This window comes from Megascapheus bottae, chromosome 6 (genome assembly GCF_031878675.1).
Source record: "Megascapheus bottae isolate mThoBot1 chromosome 6, mThoBot2.hap1, whole genome shotgun sequence".
NCBI classification, from domain to species: domain Eukaryota; kingdom Metazoa; phylum Chordata; class Mammalia; order Rodentia; family Geomyidae; genus Megascapheus; species Megascapheus bottae.
In genome coordinates, this window is record NC_143514.1 from 18,133,732 (window position 1) to 18,153,037 (window position 19,306).

The 19,306-nt window shown below is 43.4% G+C and overlaps 1 protein-coding gene and 1 pseudogene across 1 annotated transcript in view; both read left to right on the forward strand.

The window, feature by feature from the left end:
* Positions 1 to 8,008: 8,008 nt before the first annotated feature.
* LOC150061426 (proteasome subunit alpha type-6 pseudogene) lies at positions 8,009 to 8,624 on the forward strand (annotated as a pseudogene).
* An 8,450-nt stretch (positions 8,625 to 17,074) lies between these two features.
* Positions 17,075 to 19,306, forward strand: part of Eeig2 (EEIG family member 2) — a 48,246-nt gene continuing 46,014 nt past the window's right edge. The window contains exon 1 of the mRNA XM_090333957.1: positions 17,075 to 17,371. Coding sequence (XP_090190083.1) covers positions 17,235 to 17,371 — 137 coding nt within the window. The 5' untranslated portion in view covers positions 17,075 to 17,234. The remainder of the gene's footprint in view (positions 17,372 to 19,306) is intronic.

A 19,306-nucleotide genomic window follows, 5' to 3' on the forward strand; every position in this document is an offset into this window, starting at 1 on the left:
GGTAGAGTGCTTGCCTAGCATGCACGAAGACCCAGGTTCCATTCCTCGGTACCACATACATAGAAAAAAAAGCTGGAAGTGGTGCTGAGGCTCAAGTGGTAGAGTGCTAAGCCTTGAGAAAGTCCAAGGACAATGCTCAGGCCCTGAACCCAAGCCCAGGACTGGCAAAAAAAAAAAAAAAAAAGCAAACTGGGGGGGCGGGAGTTTGGTACCCAGGTCCTCCCATGACAAAAAAAAGGCAGCTTGACTTTCAGAATTTAATTTCTTGAATTTCAAAAAATATTCCTTGGCTAGCCAAAGTAGTCATTATTTTGATTGTGAGGGCCCTCTCTTCTACCCACCTGTCAGCTGCTGGGGAAATCGTCCAGCGATTTAGCATTTGATCTTGCTTTCTCCTTCCTGGATCTTGTGGTTGGTTCTACTTCTCATGAAGATTGCAAAAACCAAGTGTCATGTGCCGAATGAAACATCTGTCACTAAGAAGGAGATGCATTGTTCTCACCTACAGTCAGCTTGGGACATCAGGAAGGACCCCCATCCCCACCCCCTCCCAGCATCTTGTTCATCCTGTCCCCCCACCCATCCCTGCAGGACCTGAGCTCTCTCCTTGTGGAGTGTTGTCAAGAAAGAGAACTGGGAGGGAATTTCTGATGAGCAAACATGCAGACCTACAAAACGTTCTTTGAGGCTATTGTAGTTTCTATAAATCTTGAGTGCTGAGACTAAAAATGGCCCTCGGCCATGTATCCATCTGGGAGCCTTGGCATCTGCTATAAAAACTCTTCCAACTCCTCATAAGCCAGGCAAGGGAATAAAGACAGCTTTTGTCAAGACATCAGAGAAAGAGAAATTCTGGTTCTCAACACTGATTTTTATCCCCAGGGAGAGAGAAGGAAAGGAGGATTTAATACCCCTGAACAAAAAGGTTCCTGCAACTCCTCAGCCTTATCTTTAGAACGGGAATGAGGCCGTTGTCCTGGTAACAAAGATCAACTTACTACAACAAAGGTAAATGACAAGCCATTCAAAGTACTTAGGTCTATGATGACCAAACGTGTGTGTGTGTGTGTGTGTGTGTGTGTGTGTGTGTGTGTGTGTGTGTGTGTTAAAGGGTCTGAAGACTATAAAGCAGATCCCACTGGGTTAATTGATCATATACAGAAGTTTAAGTTTGTTAGTATTTAGCAATAACATTTTGGATGCGGTGGTAGAGTACTAGAATGTGTGAGACCTTGGGTTTAATCTCTAGCAGAGAAATAAAAAGAGAGAGACAGAGACAGAAAGAAAGAGAGAAAGAGAAAGAGAGAGAGGGAAAGAGAGAGGGGGAAAAGGGAAAGAGAAAGAGAAAGAGAGGAAGGGAAGAGGCAAATAGAGAAAAGAAGGGAGGGAGGGAGAAAGTAAAAGAAAGCAAAGCTTGTACAGCATATATTAAAGATGACATTGGTTTGCAAATTGTTAATACTATGCCACCTTTTGCCTAACAATGCTAATTATTGGTTTGATTGATTGAGATCATTCTTGGTTCTTGAATGAAAAACCCTATTGAGTCATACTGTGCGGTAGTTCTAGCCCTAGGTGGGGGGGAAAGGGTGAGTGTGAGGCAGGCAAATGGCAGGGCACTTAAGGCTAGCTGGGGCTATATAAGGAGGCCTTATAACACTCAGTAAATAAATATATGTGTATATATGTGTGTGTGCATATATATATATATGGAAAATCCTATCTTACCACTCAGGCCTCCAATTCTCTATATGGAGAAAAGGGTCAAAAAATTAAATTTTGGGGGCTGGAAGTTTGGCCTAGTGGTAGAATGCATGCCTCACATGCACGAAGACCTGGGTTCGACTCCTTGATACCACATACATAGAAAAGCTAAAAGTGGTGCTATGCCTCCAGTGGTAGAGCACTAGCCATGAGTTCAAACCCCAGGACTGGCAGAAAAGATTAATTTTGTTTTAAATGTTAAGAAAAGAAGTATCCCTGAACTGCTCAATTCTTCCAACATAGACCACTTAAAGAAATCAGTAACTAGAATCCCATGACATGAATATTCAACCCCTATCCTTCTCAGTCATGATTCTGTGTGGATGTGCAAGCCAGAAACCTGGGAGCAAGTCTGTGCTGTCCTCTCCCGACATCAGCTCTTTCCTGGTGCAGTCCCATGGGTTAGAATTCTCATATTCTCTGGTTCATGGTGGTCCAAACTCACTCTACCTCACTCGGGGCTACTACCTTAATTTTTAAAATAACAACCCAAACCTTTTCATTCTGAGTATGGATTAGGCACCCTCTAAGCACTTTGATGAATATATTATTTTATTCCTCTAACAAACCTCTAAGAAGACAGGTGCCAGTGGCCCACATCTGTCATCCTAGTTACCCAGGAGGCAGAGGTCTGAGAACAGAAGTTCAAAGACAGCCTAGGCAGATAAATTGAGAGGTTCTTCCTGTTCCTTGAAATCACTGAGCTCATTCCCACCGCAAGTGCAAGCATGCATTGCATGTAAGTGTGCCTTCTCCTGGGCACTTACTCTTCCTTTACCTGAAATCCTCCTCTGTCACGTCTGTTCATGGTCTTGTTTCTCTTTCCTCAGATACCCTGGCGAGGTCTTTCTGGATCAGCCTTTCCTTGCTGTCCTGTCCACTGTGGCTTTCACCTTCTCCCACTCTTTGTTTCTTCATTGTGCATGCCTGTCAGTTCTTTATAACAGACATTTGCTTGCCTATCTCACTACCAGAATGGAAGCTTCCTGAGGGCAGGGATTTTCTTTCTTTTGCCCACTGCTATTTCTTCAGTGCATAGAAGAGGGGCTATCAATGAGTGAGAACTCAACCGTGTGTGTGTGTGTGCACGCGCGTGTGCGTACTGATGCCTGTACTCAGATCCTTGAGCTCTCACTTGGCTTTTTCTGCTGAAGTCTGCTACTATACCACTTGAGCCACAGTTCCATTTCTGGCTTGTTTGTTTGTTTGTTTGTCAGGCTAACTGAAGATGTCTTACAGGCTTTTCTACCCAGTCTGTCTTTTAAACCACAATCCTTAGATCTTAGCCTCCTGAGTATCTAGGATTACAGGCATGTGCAAACAGACCTCTGGCTCAAGCTATACTTTTGAAAGAACAAGAACATTCTGACAAGTGAGCACAAAACTTGCAGATATTATAGTTAGAAAGCTCTTGTAAGAAACCCCAGGATTGCAGGTTTCCAGCCCCTGGTAGATAACCTTGACACCTTTTTAAGCTCCCTGTGCCTCACAGGGAGCTTTTCTATTTGCTAAATAGAAAAAAAAAATACATTGGGGCCTGGAGGTTGGCTTAGTGGTAGAGTGCTTGCCTAGCATGCACAAAGGCCCGGGTTCTATTCCTCCGTACCACATACATACAAAAAAAGCCAGAATGGTGCTGAGGTTCAAGTGATAGAGCTCTAGCCTTGAGAAAGTCCAAGGACAGTGCTCAGGCCCTGAGCTCAAGCCCAGAACTGGCAAAATATATATATATATATTGGGGCCGGGAAATTGGCTTACTGGTAGAGTACTAGACTAGCATGCACAAAGACCCGGGTTCCATTCCTTGGTACCACATACACAGAAAAGGCTGAAAGTGATGCTGTGGCTCAAATGGTACAGCTCTAGCCTTGAGAAAGCCCAAGGACAGTGCTCAGGCCTTAGTTTAAGCCCCAAGACTAACAAAAGGGTACTTTCCCCCCAGGAACTTTTTAACTGCTGGAATAAAACAAAACCTAAAACACACCTTGTCTACCTGAGAAAAGGCTTGTACTTCTTTACTTGGGGCTCAGAATTTCAACTCTGAGCTTATCTGGGTCTACTGGCATACAGACTATTCATCATAATTATATTTTTTTAAGTTTTCAATAGTTTCTCTGTACCCCCCCCCTACTTTTTTTTGGCAAGTTCTGGGGTTTGAACTCAGCACTCTATGCCACTTGCACCACAGCACCACTTCCGGCTTTTTCTGTGTATGTGATACTAGGGAATTGAACCTAGAGCTTCATACCTACTGGGCAAGCATTCTATCACGAAACCACATTCCCAGGCAATTTTTTCTTATTTCTAAGTATTGGGACTTGAACTTGGACTTACCACACTCACTTGGTATTTATGCTTAAGATTGGCACTCTGCTACTTGAGCCAATTGAAAAATAAGAGACTCACAGACTTACCGGCTCAGCTGGCTTCAAACCAAGATCCTCAGATCTCAGTCTCCAGAGTAGCTAGGATTACAGGTCTGAGCCACCAGCTCCCAGCTTCAGTAGTATAATTTTCAAAACTATGGTTTGTAATTTAAGAAGAAATAAATTAATAATAACCTACAAAGTAAATTAAGTAAATTATTGTTTTCACTGAACAGCTCTGAACCAATTCTGAAGCCAATTCTTAGAAAGATTTCCAACTGAGAAATAACAGTTGTCTATGGACCATATTTGATTTAATCTAGAAATTTCTTCAGTTTAAGTATTCAAAGAGCATGTGAGCTAGAAGCTTCTATCAAATCTGGTCATGGATGGGTACCTTCTGTTAAAGATGAGGAGAGGGCGATGCTAGAGAATGACAGAGGGGTAAATCTGATCAAGGTACAAGGTAGTACACTGTATGGATATACCCATATATCAAAACCAGCCTTTCTGTACAACTAATGGGGGCTAATAAACACATGGAAATAAATAAAAATAGTGTAACTAAAAACAAATAAAGATACCTTGTGCCCATGCCTGTGACTCCTGCCCAGCTACTCAGGAGGCTGAGCTCTGCAGATCCCACAAAAATCTGTGGGGCTCTTATCTCCAATAAACTACTTTGAAAGAGCTGGAAATGACCCTATTGCTCAAGCGGTAGAGCACTAGCCTTGAGCACAAGGAAGCTCAGGGCCCAAGCCTTCAAACCCCAGAATGGGCCAAAAGAGAGAGAAAGAGGGAAGGAAGGAAGGAAGGAAGGAAGGAAGGAAGGAAGGAAGGAAGGAAGGAAGGAAGGAAGGAAGGAGAGAGGGAGGGAGGGAGGAAAAAAGGAAGGGAAAGATATTTTGTGCTATTTGCACCTTCTATCTGGCAAATATCATGTTATCCTTCTATTAATTACAATAAAAATATATGAAAAAAAGAATCTCATGACTAAAAATTTTGAATGCTAAAATATCTAGATATTTTAGCTGGGGGCCAATGGGTCATGCTTGTAATCCTAGTTACTTAAGAGGCTGAGATCCTTAGATCAAGGTTCAAAGCTAGCCCTGGCAGATAAGTCTATGAAATGTGTATCTCCAAATTAGCCTGCAAAAAGCCAAATGTGGAGCTGTGGCCCAAGTAGTAAAGCACCAGTCTTGAGAAAGAAAGAAAAAAAAGCTAAGAAAGCACCTAAGCTTTAAGCCCCAGGATAAGGACACACACACACACACACACACACACACACACACACACACACATCAATATACCTCAGACCTTAGCTAACCACACATCAACAAACCTCAGACTTGGCTAACCAGAAAGGTCAGGTTAAAGGTATAGATGTATTTGTCCAATTCATCAATCTGGGAGCACAAATAAATATACTTAAGTAATAAAAGAAACATTAAATACAAGGACCCCACCCCTGCCCTTTCTCTTTGTCAGTCACCTTTTCTCATATATTTTTATTGTAATTAATAGAAGGGTTACATTATATTCAGCAGATAGAAGGTGCATTACTTCACAAACATTGATACCCTTTCTCATGTCTTGGTCCCCATTTCCCTCCCCCCCCCCCGCCCCGCCCCTCATCTTGTTTTTTCCCCTTCCCTATTCTATTTCAAATAACCAAATAAGCATATATACAATATATCAGATAACCAGGTAAAATACTGTAACAATATTAGATAACCAAAGGACAGCAAAAGAGATAACATAGTACATTAAAGACAACAATCACTCATTATATGGCTTTTGTTTCTATATCCTGAAGTCCTTTCATTTAGCGTCATGCTGTATGGCCTTATGTATCTAGGTTTTGCTCTATTGCAAATCTCTGCTAGGAGAGCCCAAGGTTTCTACTGATTATGACAAATGAGGGAAACCATTGAGCCTATGTTTCCCTTGAGGCTGGCTTACTTCGTTTAATATGATTTTTTCTAAGGCTTTCCATTTTCTTACAAATGGGGCGATGTCATTCTTTTGTCTGTCATCTTTTTTTATCGATCATGGGGTTTGAATTCAGCACCTGGATATTGTCCTTGAGCTTTTCTGCTGAAGACTAGCACTCTGCCACTTTGAGTCACAGCTCCACTTCCAGTTTTCTGGTGGTTAATTGAAGAGCCTCAAAGACTTTCTTGACCTGGCTGGCTCTGAACCACAATTCTCAGATTTCAGCTTCCTGAGTAGCTAGGATTACAAGTGTGAGCCATCAGCACCTGGCTGATGACGATGATGATGATGATGATACAGAAATTCCAGATTCCCCCAGTACATGTTACATGTATATGTGCGTGTGTACATAAATAGATACAGATATGCCAGACTGTAGTGTAAATCTCTTACACAAGAGTATATTTTCCATTTCAGTCCAAGTCAATAGATTATATTCCTTGCTTTAAGTTCTATCATGTTCTCTGTCATGGAGATTTTTAATACTGAGCTTCTTCCCTTTACTCTATCTCCAAGTATACAAATATATTGCTAGGTCCTGTTGATTCTACCCCTATAATAACTTCTTACAATTCTCCCCTCTGCAAATCCCTGTTGATACTCTAATTTAGATGTGTTGCCTGCTCTGTTGTGACAATTCATATTATAGCTAGAAGCATCTAGTTTCTCTCTGTTCCAATGCAGTTAAATATTTCTGCTAGATATATTATCTTAATAAATAACTATGCCGCTGTGTGTGTGTGTGTGTGTGTGTGTGTGTGTGTGTTAGTACTGGCTCTTGATTTTAGTGCTTGGGCACTGTCTGTAGCTTTTTTTGCTCAAGGCCAACACTCTACCATTTGGGCCACTGCTCCACATCTGGTTTTTAGCTTGTCCATTTGGAAATGAGCATCTCATAGAATTACCTGACCTGGCTAGCTTTGAACCTTAATCCTCAGATCTCAGTCTCTTGAGTAGCTAAGATTACAGGTGTGAGCCGCTAACACCCCACTTCAAAAGCAACTGTTTGGTTTTGCCTTCATTCCTTTGTTTAAATACCTTACAAATTACAAAATAAACTCTGAACTCCCTAGTCTAACCAGGAAATGACCACAATTTATATTCAAAACCTGATTTTCCTCCCTTTTCCCCCATAGTTTGTTTCCTTTAACTGGGATTCTTCTTGTCCCTGACTCCTTGCTTTCCTGTTTGGGAAATGCCCTTTCCTTCCTTCTCTGCCTTTGTGGATCTTTCATATCCTTCAGGGCTCAAGGTCTAGATCACTACCACATCCTCCAGAAAGTGTTCTGTACTGTCACCCGAAAGTAATTGCTTTCTCCTCCTCTGAAGTCCTCTGGATACCGTTCTATAATGCTTCTTTCTCAACTTCCTTCTGTTTCTTATTTCCCTGCTCTGTTTTTTGAGAAGCTCAAGTCCTCTCAACTCTATTTGCTTTTGTATTCTTTTGATTTGAAATACCTTCTATAGGCTTAGACACTGGGACTTAGTTGCCAGCTCACAAATTTGGGGGAAGTGATCAGGTCCCATTAGCACTGACCTAATCAGTGTAGTTTAATTCCCTGGTAAATTCATAATATAATGGCATAATTGGATTATTGGGAGGTGGTAAAAAAAAGGAGGTGGAACCTAAATAGGGGCTTGTTCTTAGAGCTCTGTTTTGTCCTGACTCCTTCCTATAATAATCTCTCTCTCTCCCTCTCTAACTCCCTTTCTTCCCTCCTCTCTCTCCCTCTTTCTTTCTTTCTCTCTGTTTCCCTCATCCACCATAAAGTGCAGAAGCTTCCTGTGTCACACAGCGCTGCCACATGATGCTCCACACACGAGGCCAAGTGACTATACATTGATTCCTCTGAAAACCAGGAACCAGAACAAATCCTTCCTTTGTTCAAGATAACTGAAAACATTGGTTGTGTAATGACTGGGATGCCAGCTGACAGCAGATCCCAGGTACAGAGGGCATGCTATGAGGCAGCTAATTGGAAATACAAGTATGGCTATGAGATTCCCGTGGGCATGCTATTGCTGATATTTCTCAAGTCTACACACAAAATGCTGAAATGAGGCCAGTTGGTTGTTCTATGATTTTAATTGGTATAAATGAAGAACAAGGCCCCCAGCTGTACAAGTGTAACCCTGCAGGTTACTACAGTGGGTTTAAAGCTACTGCAGCAGGAGTTAAACAAACTGAGTCAACCAGCTTCCTTGAAAAAAAGAGTGAAGGAAGAAATTTGACTGGACATTTGAACAGACTGTTGAAACTGCTATTACATGCTTGTCTACTGTTCTATCAATTGACTTCAAACCTTTGAGAGAAAGATTGGAGTAGTTACAGTTGAAAATCCTAAATCCAAGATTCTTACAGAAGCAGAAATCGATGCTCACCTTTTTGCTCTAGCAGAGAGAGACTAAACTTGTCATTAATTTACCATATCCAGGATGCCACTTGCCTATGAGTTTGGTAACAGCAGACCACCATTATAGAGGCCCCTGGATTGAAAAAGGATCCTCTCCCACTCCTACCACTTAATGTGGTTAGGACTCCGTATAAATAAACCCAGTGCATTTGAAAAAAAAACCCAAATCCTTCTTCCTTTCATTTGTTATGCAATATTAAGAGGTAGGACTGTTAAGATGTGATTAGAATCCTACCTTCATAAATGGATCAATCTGTTTATTTTATTTATGGGTTATATTTAGGTTAGGTCTTACATAAAAGTCAAGTTGGGCTCTATTTCTTTGAAGTGTTCTAGCTCTCAACGTGTGATGCTCTGCACCATTTTGATCCTCTACCAACAAACATAACATCACCAGATGCTCTTGGACCAGAACCAGAAGTCAAAATAAGCTTTTTTTTTGTCTTAGCCAATCTGTAGAACTATGGTTATAGCAACAAAAAATAGATTAAGACACCTTGCCATGAGTTTCCATTCTCTAATCTTTGCTTGCATTGTTCAACTGACTGGTTTGAGACTTTTTACAATAGCATCCTTTTTTTTTTTTTTTGCATTAAGTCAGTGCTAGCTATTGTCACAAGAATACCTTAAAAGGAATAGTAAAAGCTTGTTTCTTGCACAAGAGTTCAGTGTAAGTGTGTCTGGCCAGGAGTGGAGATGGAAGGGGATAATCCTTTGCTACACAATTATTTAGGGGCCCATGCTTCTGGAGGCTCTCTTATCATCAACATATCACTTGCAAACTTTCTCTTAACATAAAAATCTAGCCAGCAGATGCCAGAAGTGAAGAAGGATCATGTGTGGGAAGTTTCTGTGGGCTAGGCCTAGAATTGGTGCCATGGCTTCTGTTAACATTGCAATAGGATTTAAATAAAAGTGGAATATTCATCTTCCAGAAAGGGTTCTTAAAAGAAAAGGATATATCCTTCCTTCCTTCCTATCTCCTTGATGAGTAAGAAAGTGGCTAGAGTTCCAGTAGCCATCTTGGAGGATCTGATGAAGATCACACATTCAGCATGAAGGAGGAAGTTGGGAGCCAGTGGCCTAGGTGTGTAATCCTAGCTATTAAGGAGGCTGAAATCTGAAGATCTTGGGGCTGAAGCCAGTCAGGACAGGAAAGTCTATGGGACTCCTGTCTTCAATTAACCACCAAAAAAGCTGAAAGTGGAACTATGAGCCCCGGTGGTAGAGCACTAGCCTTGAACAAAAACCCAAGGACAGGGGCTGGGAGCATGGCCTAGTGGTTGCCTAGCATGCACGAATACCTGGGTTCAATTCCTCGGTACCACATACACAGAAAAAAGAGCCAGAAGTGGTGTTGTGGCTCAAGTGGTAGAGCACTAGCCTTGAAGAATGCCCAAGGACAGTGCTCAGGTCCTGAGTCCAAGCCCCAGGACTGGAAAAAACAAAACAAAACTCAGGGACGAGGGCCCTGAGTTCAAGCTCTAGAACTGGCACAAAAATAAATGAGTAAATAAATAAAAATGAATGAAGGAGCAGCAGATTCCATACCAGTCCACAATACTGTTGCTCTCCTCTGTGGTGTGTGTGTGTGTGTGTGTGTGTGTGTGTGTGTGTGTGAGAGAGAGAGAGAGAGAGAGAGAGAGAGAGAGAGAGAGAGAGAGAGAGAGAGGCAGACAGACAGACAGACAGATGGACAGACAGTCCTAAGGGCTTAAACTCAGGACCTAGGTGCTATCCCTGAGCCTTTATGCTTAAGGCTAGTGCTCTACCACATGAGCCATATAGTTCTACTTCCAGCTTTCTTGAACTCCTGAAAGAAAGAAACTCCTATATATTTAAGCCACTCTCATTTGGCGTTTGCTTTCTATCTTGGTGCCAATACTAGGGCTTGAACTCAGGGCCTTGCACTTTCACTTGACTTTTTCATTCAAGGCTGGAGTTTATCACTTGAACCACATCTCTCCTTCCTTAAGTTCTCATCTATTTGCCATGAAGCTAATTGTAATGTACATAATTGTTTTGCATGAATAGTTTTCCTTTTTTTCATGCTTTATCGCATATAAAATGTCCCATTCAGGTTCATGTGATGAAGACTGAGTTCCAGACTTGGTGTTATTTTGGGAGGTACTAGAGGGCTTGAGGAAGTGGGGCCTTGCAGGAGGAAGTGGGGCTTAGGGGGAGGAAGTAGAACACTTGGGGAGTGGGTATCATATCTTTCAATGACATCTTGCATCTCTTCCTGTCCCCTCCACCATGATGTTCTGCCTCACTTCAGACCCAAAGCAATAGATTCAAGGAGCTGTAGATGTGACTTAAATGGTAAAGCACCAGTCTTGAGCAAACAACAAAACTGAGAGTACAAGGCCCTGGGTTCAAGCCCCAGTCCAGACACAGAAACAAACAAAATTCAAGGCAATGAATCCATCCAACTATAGCTTGAAACCTTTGAAATAAGACCTCAATTAAATATTTCCTTTTAAATGACTTTTCTCAGGTATTTGTCACAGTGATTTGTCACACAACCCTTCTACTGCTCTGCTGACCCCTGCTGCCCCCTTTTTGTGGTAGAGGACACTATAGGAACTGTCAGATCTTTGGCAGCAAATAATCCTAGCACATGTCTTGCAGCTCCATTGTTTCACCTCCAGGAAAAAGCCAAAAATGGAGCCATGGTGGTATGGCTTAAATAAAGTAATCCTACTTTAGCAAATAAAAAGCCAAGGGAGAACATCAGGTCTTGAGTTCAAGCTCTACTACCAACACATACACAGAAAGAAAAGCATTTATTGGATACCCCCTAATTTCAGGTGCCACATTAGTACAAAAGATAGAAAGATGATAAACAGACCACACTTGCCTTTGAGGAACTTATTTACAGGCATCCAGGTAGATTCTTTAGATCTGCTACATCTACTTCAGCATCCTATTTGAGTTCTAGGTTCAAATAAGGTCCTCCATAGAGAAAATGTACAGAAAAAGTAAGTACAAGTAAATGGTAGCCATCTTGCTTTTGTGGCCATTTGTAAGCAATGTATGATGGTACATGTGGTATTCAGGCTCATTTTTTTTTTTATCTTTCTTTTTGGTGGCATTGTGCTTGGAGCTGAGGACTTTGCCCATGCTCAGCTAGTGTTCTACCTCTTGAGCTATGCTTCCAGGCCTGCTTTTTTGACAGTTACTTTGAAGATAGGGTCCAATGAACTTTTCTGCCCAGGTGGGTCTCAAACTATGATCCTCTTTATCTCAGCTCCCTTGGTAGCTAGTATTATATGAGTGAGCCACCAGCAGCCATCTCAGAGTACTCTTATGGCCTTCATGGTGGGAGAATCAGTAACAATTGAAGTAGCAATGTCAGGTTGTTAGCTTGCAGCTGAGCTGTATTCTAGTTTGGATAAGCTACTGCTACGCTGTAGTAACAAGCATGCCCTCAAGTGTGAGTGGCCTAAAGCAAGTCTCTCACTGAGAAAAATGTTTACGATAAGTGTTGGCAGTTGCTTTTCATGTTCTTACTCAGAGATTTAGGCTGCTTCCAGTTTTCCTCAGTCATAAATTTTCTTTTTTTATAAGTTGTGGGATTTGAAATCTGGGCCTGGTCATTGCCTCTGAGCTCTTCAGCTCAAGGCTACCGCCCTATCCCTTGAGCCACAGCGTCACTTCTGGTTTTCTGGTGATTAATTGGAGATAAGAGTCTCACAGACTTTAGTGCCCAGGCTGGCTTTGAACCATGATCCTCAGATCTCAGCCTCCTGAGTAGCTTGGATTACAGGCATGAGCCACCGAGGCAGTTTAGCCATTAAATCTTAAAAGCCTTTTGTGTGACTATTGTGGCTTGGAAGACATGAGCTAGATAGTGCTCAAAAGATCATTATTTTCTTATCCTAAAAGTACTTTCTTTTTTTCTTTCTCTCCCTCTTTCTTCCTTTGTGATATTACTAGGGCTTGAACTGAGGACCTGAACACTATTCCTTTGTTTTTTCCCTGAAAACTCATGTTCCACCCTTTGAGCCACAGTTCCACTTCAGGTTTTTTGCTGGTTAACTGGAGATACTAGTCTTGAAGATTTTTCTTCTCAGGCTGGCTTTGAACCACAAGCCTCAGATCTTAGACTCCTGAGAAGTTAGTAGTACAGGCATGAGCCATTGGCATTCTGCCTGGCATATTATTTCTTCTCATCTATTATTGGCTAGAAATGGTCATATGGCCCTATCCACCTACAAATAGCCTGGGAAATGCAACTTCCATATGCCAGGAAGTAAAGGAGGAAAGAAGTCCCAATGTTTCTCACAAGTGATATAACCCAGAATCCAATTCGTTGCAGATTTCCATTCTTTGAGCCCTTCCAAGAACTTTAGAAGCCTTACAATACAAGATATATTTGTAAATAGAGTGCTTTTGAATTGCAACAGAGAACCCTGGCTGAATCAGCTATGTGCAGATAGCTTTCTGTCCCCTTACCTCCACTGTTCTCCCCTCTGTGTCCCATAAGGTTTTCTTCTGTAAAATGCCTCTTCCAGGCTCATTTGCTCTCTGGCTTTCATTTGTTTGGGACAGAGGATGTGTCAGCAGGAGATCAGAAAGTAGATGAGTAACATTATGATATTTTCAGTATATTTATCCCTGCCTCCTTTCAACTTCCCAACAGATTGTGGGTCCTTGACCCTGCGTTCAACTCTGTACAGAGTTCTTTTGTTATACTTTCCTCATTTAAACATTTGGAGTATGACATCTGTTTCCTGCCTTGACCCTGACTCATACCAGGTGTTTAACAATAAAATCATGAGTCTGAAAAAGGACATCAGACTGTCCTCATCCTCTAGTTTTTCTTCAGCTGAAGGTCTTTATAAAATGCAATGTTATTTTATTTTGGCCACTGGAGCTTGAGCTTATGGTCTGAGCACTATCCCTTAGTTTTATTACCCATGTCTAGTTCCATTTCTGACTTATTTAGTGGTTAACTGGAGATAATAATCTCATAGACTTTTCTGCCTGGTTAGCTTTTATGATCCTCAGATCTCAGCCTCCTGAGTAGCTACAGGTTACTATCATGTCCATTATCTTGCGCAAATCTGAATATTCATCCTTTGCTTTGAAACATCAAGGACTCCCAATTATACTCCTGTCACCACACCCTACTCTAAACCGTGGGCCAGACAGAACTAAATCAAATCCTTTCTTCAGTGTGGCTTCCCTTCCTCTGAGCCTCTACACCTGAGTAGGTGAATGTGCTTCCCACCCTCTCTCTCATCCTACAGGCCCCCGCTCATATGTCACTCACTTAACTTGGTTAAGCCTTCCATAAACCTATGTAACTTGATTAGATGCAAATGCACTCTCCCACAGCAGTCTTGATTCATCATTATTTATGAATGGTGCTCAATGATTCATCGCCCCCAAACTGCTTGCTTATTTGTGTCCTTCAGTAGACTGCAAGATCTGAGACAGGGACTGTATCTCTAATCTTTAGGCCCTACGTGGCACATTACAGGAACTCAATAAATACTGGCTGTCCCTTAACTATGATTGGAAAATGCTTAGGCCCTCTCCTTCGACTACTAGCATTACTTTTCATTCACTGATAAAAGTCAGAAAACCACTTTGTCCTTTATCTCATAGTGCTATTTCCAACTCTTAGACCAATTGAATCTCCTTTGCCTCTGTCTTTTATGAAATTTTTTCCTATAAAGGTTACTAATTACCTACTTGATCTTCAATTCTGTAGCTTTCATATTGTTCAGATCTTCCTGGATTGCTTTGAAGTGCTTTCTTAAAATTCCTCCATTTTTCATGCCCCTCCATACTTACCTGTTGCCCTTCTCCTGACACTCCTGCAGAGTTCACAGTACCTCTTAGATGGTACCACTTTCATGATTTCCAGGCTATCTCTCTTAATCTTTTTCTGATTGTTCTTCAGAGCCTTCACAATCACCTTCTCCAGCTACCCGTTAAATATTCTTACCCGCCTTTTGAGCTTTAGCCATCAGCAAATATCACAATTCCCAAATGCCTATTTTCAATCTTAACCTGTCACAAAAGCTTTTCTCCCTACAAGCAGTTCAGATAAAGATTCATCATCTCCTCTATTCCCAACTCACAGTCTTGCTTCCAGTACTCAGTCCCTTCAGTGGTCCAAGTTAGCTATCTCTAAGCTTTCTCTCTGTGTGTCTTCCAGCTATCTTTCCCTTGGTCCTGGAAGGCCTCATCCCACCACCAAATCCCATCCACAAACGCTCAAACTCTGCCTCTGGATCTTTATGTTAAGTGAAGCAAGCCAGGCTCAGAGAGCCAAAGGACACTTATTTTCTCTCATATGTGTAAGCTAGAACTAATTTATAAATGTGCACAAAGGGGATTGTGCCTGGCAAAGGACACAGTTAACACACTAAAAAGACAGCCTACCGAATTGGGGGGGGGGGGATCTTTGCCAGCTACACATCAGACAATGGCCTAATATTCAGAATATACAGAGCTAAAGAAACTAAACCCCCAAAGAATCAACAACCTAATTAATAGGTGGGCCAACAAGCTAAATAGAGACTTTTCAGATGAAATAAAAATGGTCAACAGATACATGAAGAAATGCCCAATGTCTCTGGCCATAAAGGAAATGCGAGTCAAAACAATGAGATTCGATCTCACCCCAGTTAGAATGCCTTTCATCAAGAATATGAACAACAGATGCTGACATGGATGTGGGTAAAGGAATTCTTAATATACTGTTGGTAGAAATGTACATTTCTTCAACTACTTTGGAAAAAACAGTTTAGAGAGTCTTAAAAAAAAACAACCAACTCAGAGCTACTCTGATCCAGCAATACCACTCACAAATCAAGATACAGTAAAGCCACTTGCACAACCATGGTCATTGCTGCATTATTCACAATAGCAAGGTATGGAATCAGCCCATCTGCCCCTCAGTGGACAAATGGATCAAGAAAATCTGATTTGTATACACAATGAAATTTTACTGCCCCATTAGAAAGTATTAACATGAGTATGCTATTTGTAGGGAAAACTCAAACATTGTAATTCTTTAGAAAACTCACAACCCAACAAAATGAATGACAGGAAACTGGCACTTGAAAGGTTAAGAGAAGAGGTAGACAAACGAAAACAAGGGGGGGATGGGATTCTAGTAATCAATACCTAACCTATGAAATTGAGACAATTTAGGAGAGGTATTGAAAGAGAAGTGGTGACAATGAACAAGATGCATCCTACTCATAAAATGATTTGTTAAATAGTAACTCCTTTACACTCCCATTTCAAAATAATAAAAATATGACAAGAAAGGGTGGTTGAAAACAGTTATTCAACAATAACCAAAGGGTCTGGTTTTAGGATCCCAAAAGACACCAATATGTACAGTTGCTCAAGTCCCTTAAATAAAATGAGGCATCGAACTCAGTTTCTGCCTGCCGACAGAGAGGTCCTGAAGATTCTGCTACTCCTTCCTATGGTAGTTTTGTCACCCAGGTCTTTTAACATACTTTAGTTATAGGCTTACAGAAGGCAAGCAATTGCTATTCATTTACAGAGATTTTCTTAAAGGACGGCTGGAATTTTTTTTTTTTTTTTTTTTTGCCAGTCCTGGGCTTGAGTTTAGAGCCTGAGCACTGTCCTTGGACTTTCTCAAGGCTAGATCTCTACCACTTGAGCCACAGCACCACCTCCTGTATTTTTCTATGTATGTGGTACTGAGGACTCGAACCCGGGTCTTCATGCATGCTAGGAAAGCACTTTAACCACTAGGCCAAACTCCCAGCCCTGGAGATGTTATTTTAACTCCTGTATCCAGCGTGTCAGAAATCAGAGGTACAACAAGAAGAAATGTGGGCAGCAGCACAGTGCCTAGGCACACTCAGTAGCCCTGCAACACATTTTAGCCTCTGCCTTTTTTTTTTTTCCCCCTTACCTCACATTCAGCTTATATGTGAAAGCTCATGGATTTAGAATCTCTAAAGGAAATGTGAGTCTTCGCATTTCAGTTTAGCCAAAACAACGTCTTGGATTCTGTTTGCCCCTAAGTCCCCATACCCCTCAAGACTCAAGGGTAAGAAAGCCCTGGGAGGTGGGGGCGGGGTGGGGCCAGGCTGCACAAAAGGAAAAAAGGAAAGGAAGGCAGGGCGCAGAGGAAGCTGCAGAAGGAAGCCTGGGGGGCTGTTTTCTACTGTTTTGTTTCTTGTTTTGCCTTTTCACCCCCTCTCCACCCCCACCCAGGCGTGACACGCTAAACGTTTCAGCCCGTGAGTTTCCTTGGCAAAGCGCCCGCTCGCTCCGAATTTCCCCGCCCCCGCCCCCGCTCCCGCCCCCCGCTTCCGCCCGGCGCTGCGCTGCGGGCAGCGACCACTAGGGGCGCCCCCAGTCCCCCACGGCGGCGGCGGTTCCCGGAGTTCGCCCCTGGTTGCTTTCAGACGCGGCGGCGGCGGCACCGCGCGGGGACGTCCGCCCCCCGGAGTAAGCCGCAGCGCGGGCCGCTGGGGTTCGCGCCCAACCGCCGCCGCGCTCCGGCCCGGACTGCGGCGAGTAGGCGGTGGCGGCAGCGGAGGCGGCGGTAGCGGCTCCGGCTCCGGCCGCGCCCCCGCCAACACCTCGCGGCCCCGAGGATGGGGCCGGGCGGATCCGGGGCTGCAGCGAGCTGAGGCGGCGGCGGCGGCGGCGACCCCCGCCCGCCCTCCCGCGCCCCGCGTTCACGATGATGAAGAAGAAGAAGTTCAAGTTCAAGGTGGACTTCGAGCTGGAGGAGCTCTCCTCCGTGCCCTTCGTCAACGGCGTGCTCTTCTGCAAGATGCGGCTGCTGGACGGCGGCAGCTTCTCCGCCGAGTCCTCCAGGTGAGGCGCCCAAACCACCCCGCCTCGGTTCCCCGCGGGGCTGACCGGGGGGGGGGGCGCCCCCTCCTCGCCGCCCCCCGCCCCCGGCAGGGCTGGCTGGGCGGGCCGCGCCCCCGCCTCGGTCCCCCTTGAGGCTGGCCAGGTGAATCGCGCCCCCTCTTGGGTCCTCCCACCGGGCCGGCCGGGTGGACGGCCGCTCCCCTCCTTGGCTCCCCCCATCAGGGTGTGGTTTGGGTGCGCAGCGCCGGCTCCTGGGGGCCCTCTTTGCCCCAGCAGGGGAGCCCCGCATGGATCCCTCACAAAATGCTTGCAGATGGGCGCCTCCGGGCTGGCTTTGGTGCCTGTCTCCTCCGGATCTCTAGGAATGGCAGTGGTGGTGAGAGGGAGAGGATGCCAGAGGGAGAGGATGCTTGCGGGTTCTCTTAAAGACGGTTCCATAGTTGTAAAAATGCTAAGTGGAACTTGGGCTGTTGTGAAAAAAAAAAAGAAATACCGTAAAGGACCCAAAGGATTCCAGTTCCAAGAAGGCCCACTCGGAACTGGCCTGTGGTGGATCCGACTTCAGGGTCCCTGACGCCCCTCCCCACCCCCCGCACCCCAACTGGGTCGCCCTGGATGGGGTTTGCGGAAGGCCGGGCTGGGTCTTGAATTGCATCCAGTGTTCCTGGCGGACAGACAGCAGCCTATGTCTCATCACAGAGCTGTGGCTGCAGTTATGATGTTCGTTAAATTACCCGAGTCTCCAAGTGGCCACTAGTGGGGCGCAGGGAGGAGGACTGAGAACCAGAAAGAGAACCTAGGCCCTGCCCTCCTTTTCAGAGGAACCTCTTCCCCCCCCACTCTGAGAGGTGCTTAACAGGTTCCAGGAATACCACCTGTGGCCAAGCTCCTGGGTAATTTCAGTGCTCTTTACTGATTGACAGATTTATCCTTAGTGTGTTTTTGTTTTTAATAAAATACTTGAAAGGCGTGTGTGTGTGTGTGTGTGTGTGTGTGTGTGTGTGTGTGTGTGTTGGTACTGGGGCTTGAACTTCAGGCTTGGGGTTCTTTTTAGTTTTCATGGCTGGTTCTCTTCCACCTGAGCCATACCTCCATTTATTTTTTCTGGCTAATTGCTGAGAGTCTTTTAGATTTCTCTACCTAGGCCGCCGTCTTTATAAACTTTTGTCATCCTCATATCTCAGCCTCCTGAGTAAAAGTTGGGTTTGTTTGTTTTGCTAAGTACACTGGTCATTTTGGTTTTACTGAAAACTTTTTAATACATCATCTATTAATATGCAAGAAATAATGTCAGTGGATTGTGGAATTTAGAAAAAATTGTTGACTGTAGCAATAATGAAGCTTATAGGAGCCAGATAAGGTCTGTTTGGCCAAACCAAAGGAAATATGAAGCACTATTGATTCTAAATATTTAAAAAATAGCCCACTGAGAATAACTTTCACAATTAACTGATGATGTAGTTGTAGCTACTTAGCTAATCAATTATACTACCATAATTTTTAACACTCCTGTAATAGAACACTAAATAGTACAGAAAAATATTGTACACCAGCCCTTGAAATTTTTAAAAGGCGTAAATGTCATGTAAGTGAAGTGGTCTATGTGTATAATTTGATTTGTGCTCTATAAGACTTGATAATTTTAAAAAGTTGAGTATCTGTGTTAAATTTACTCTCCCAACAAAAATCTGGCTTTGTTCATGGGAAATATGGTTGTTTAGTCTTTCAAAGCCCCCAAAACAGTCATGGTCAGTTTGAAGGATTATTTAATAGTGTCACTAGACCGAGGTGAGGTTTAGTGAAGCTTCTCTTTAAATATAAGAACTCTTCACTTAGGATCCTTGACTTTGATCACAGAATAAGAATTTCTGGACAAGTCACAGTGGTAAGGAAATTTGTCAGAGCTCTATTGAGTAAATAAACAAGTAGGCAAAC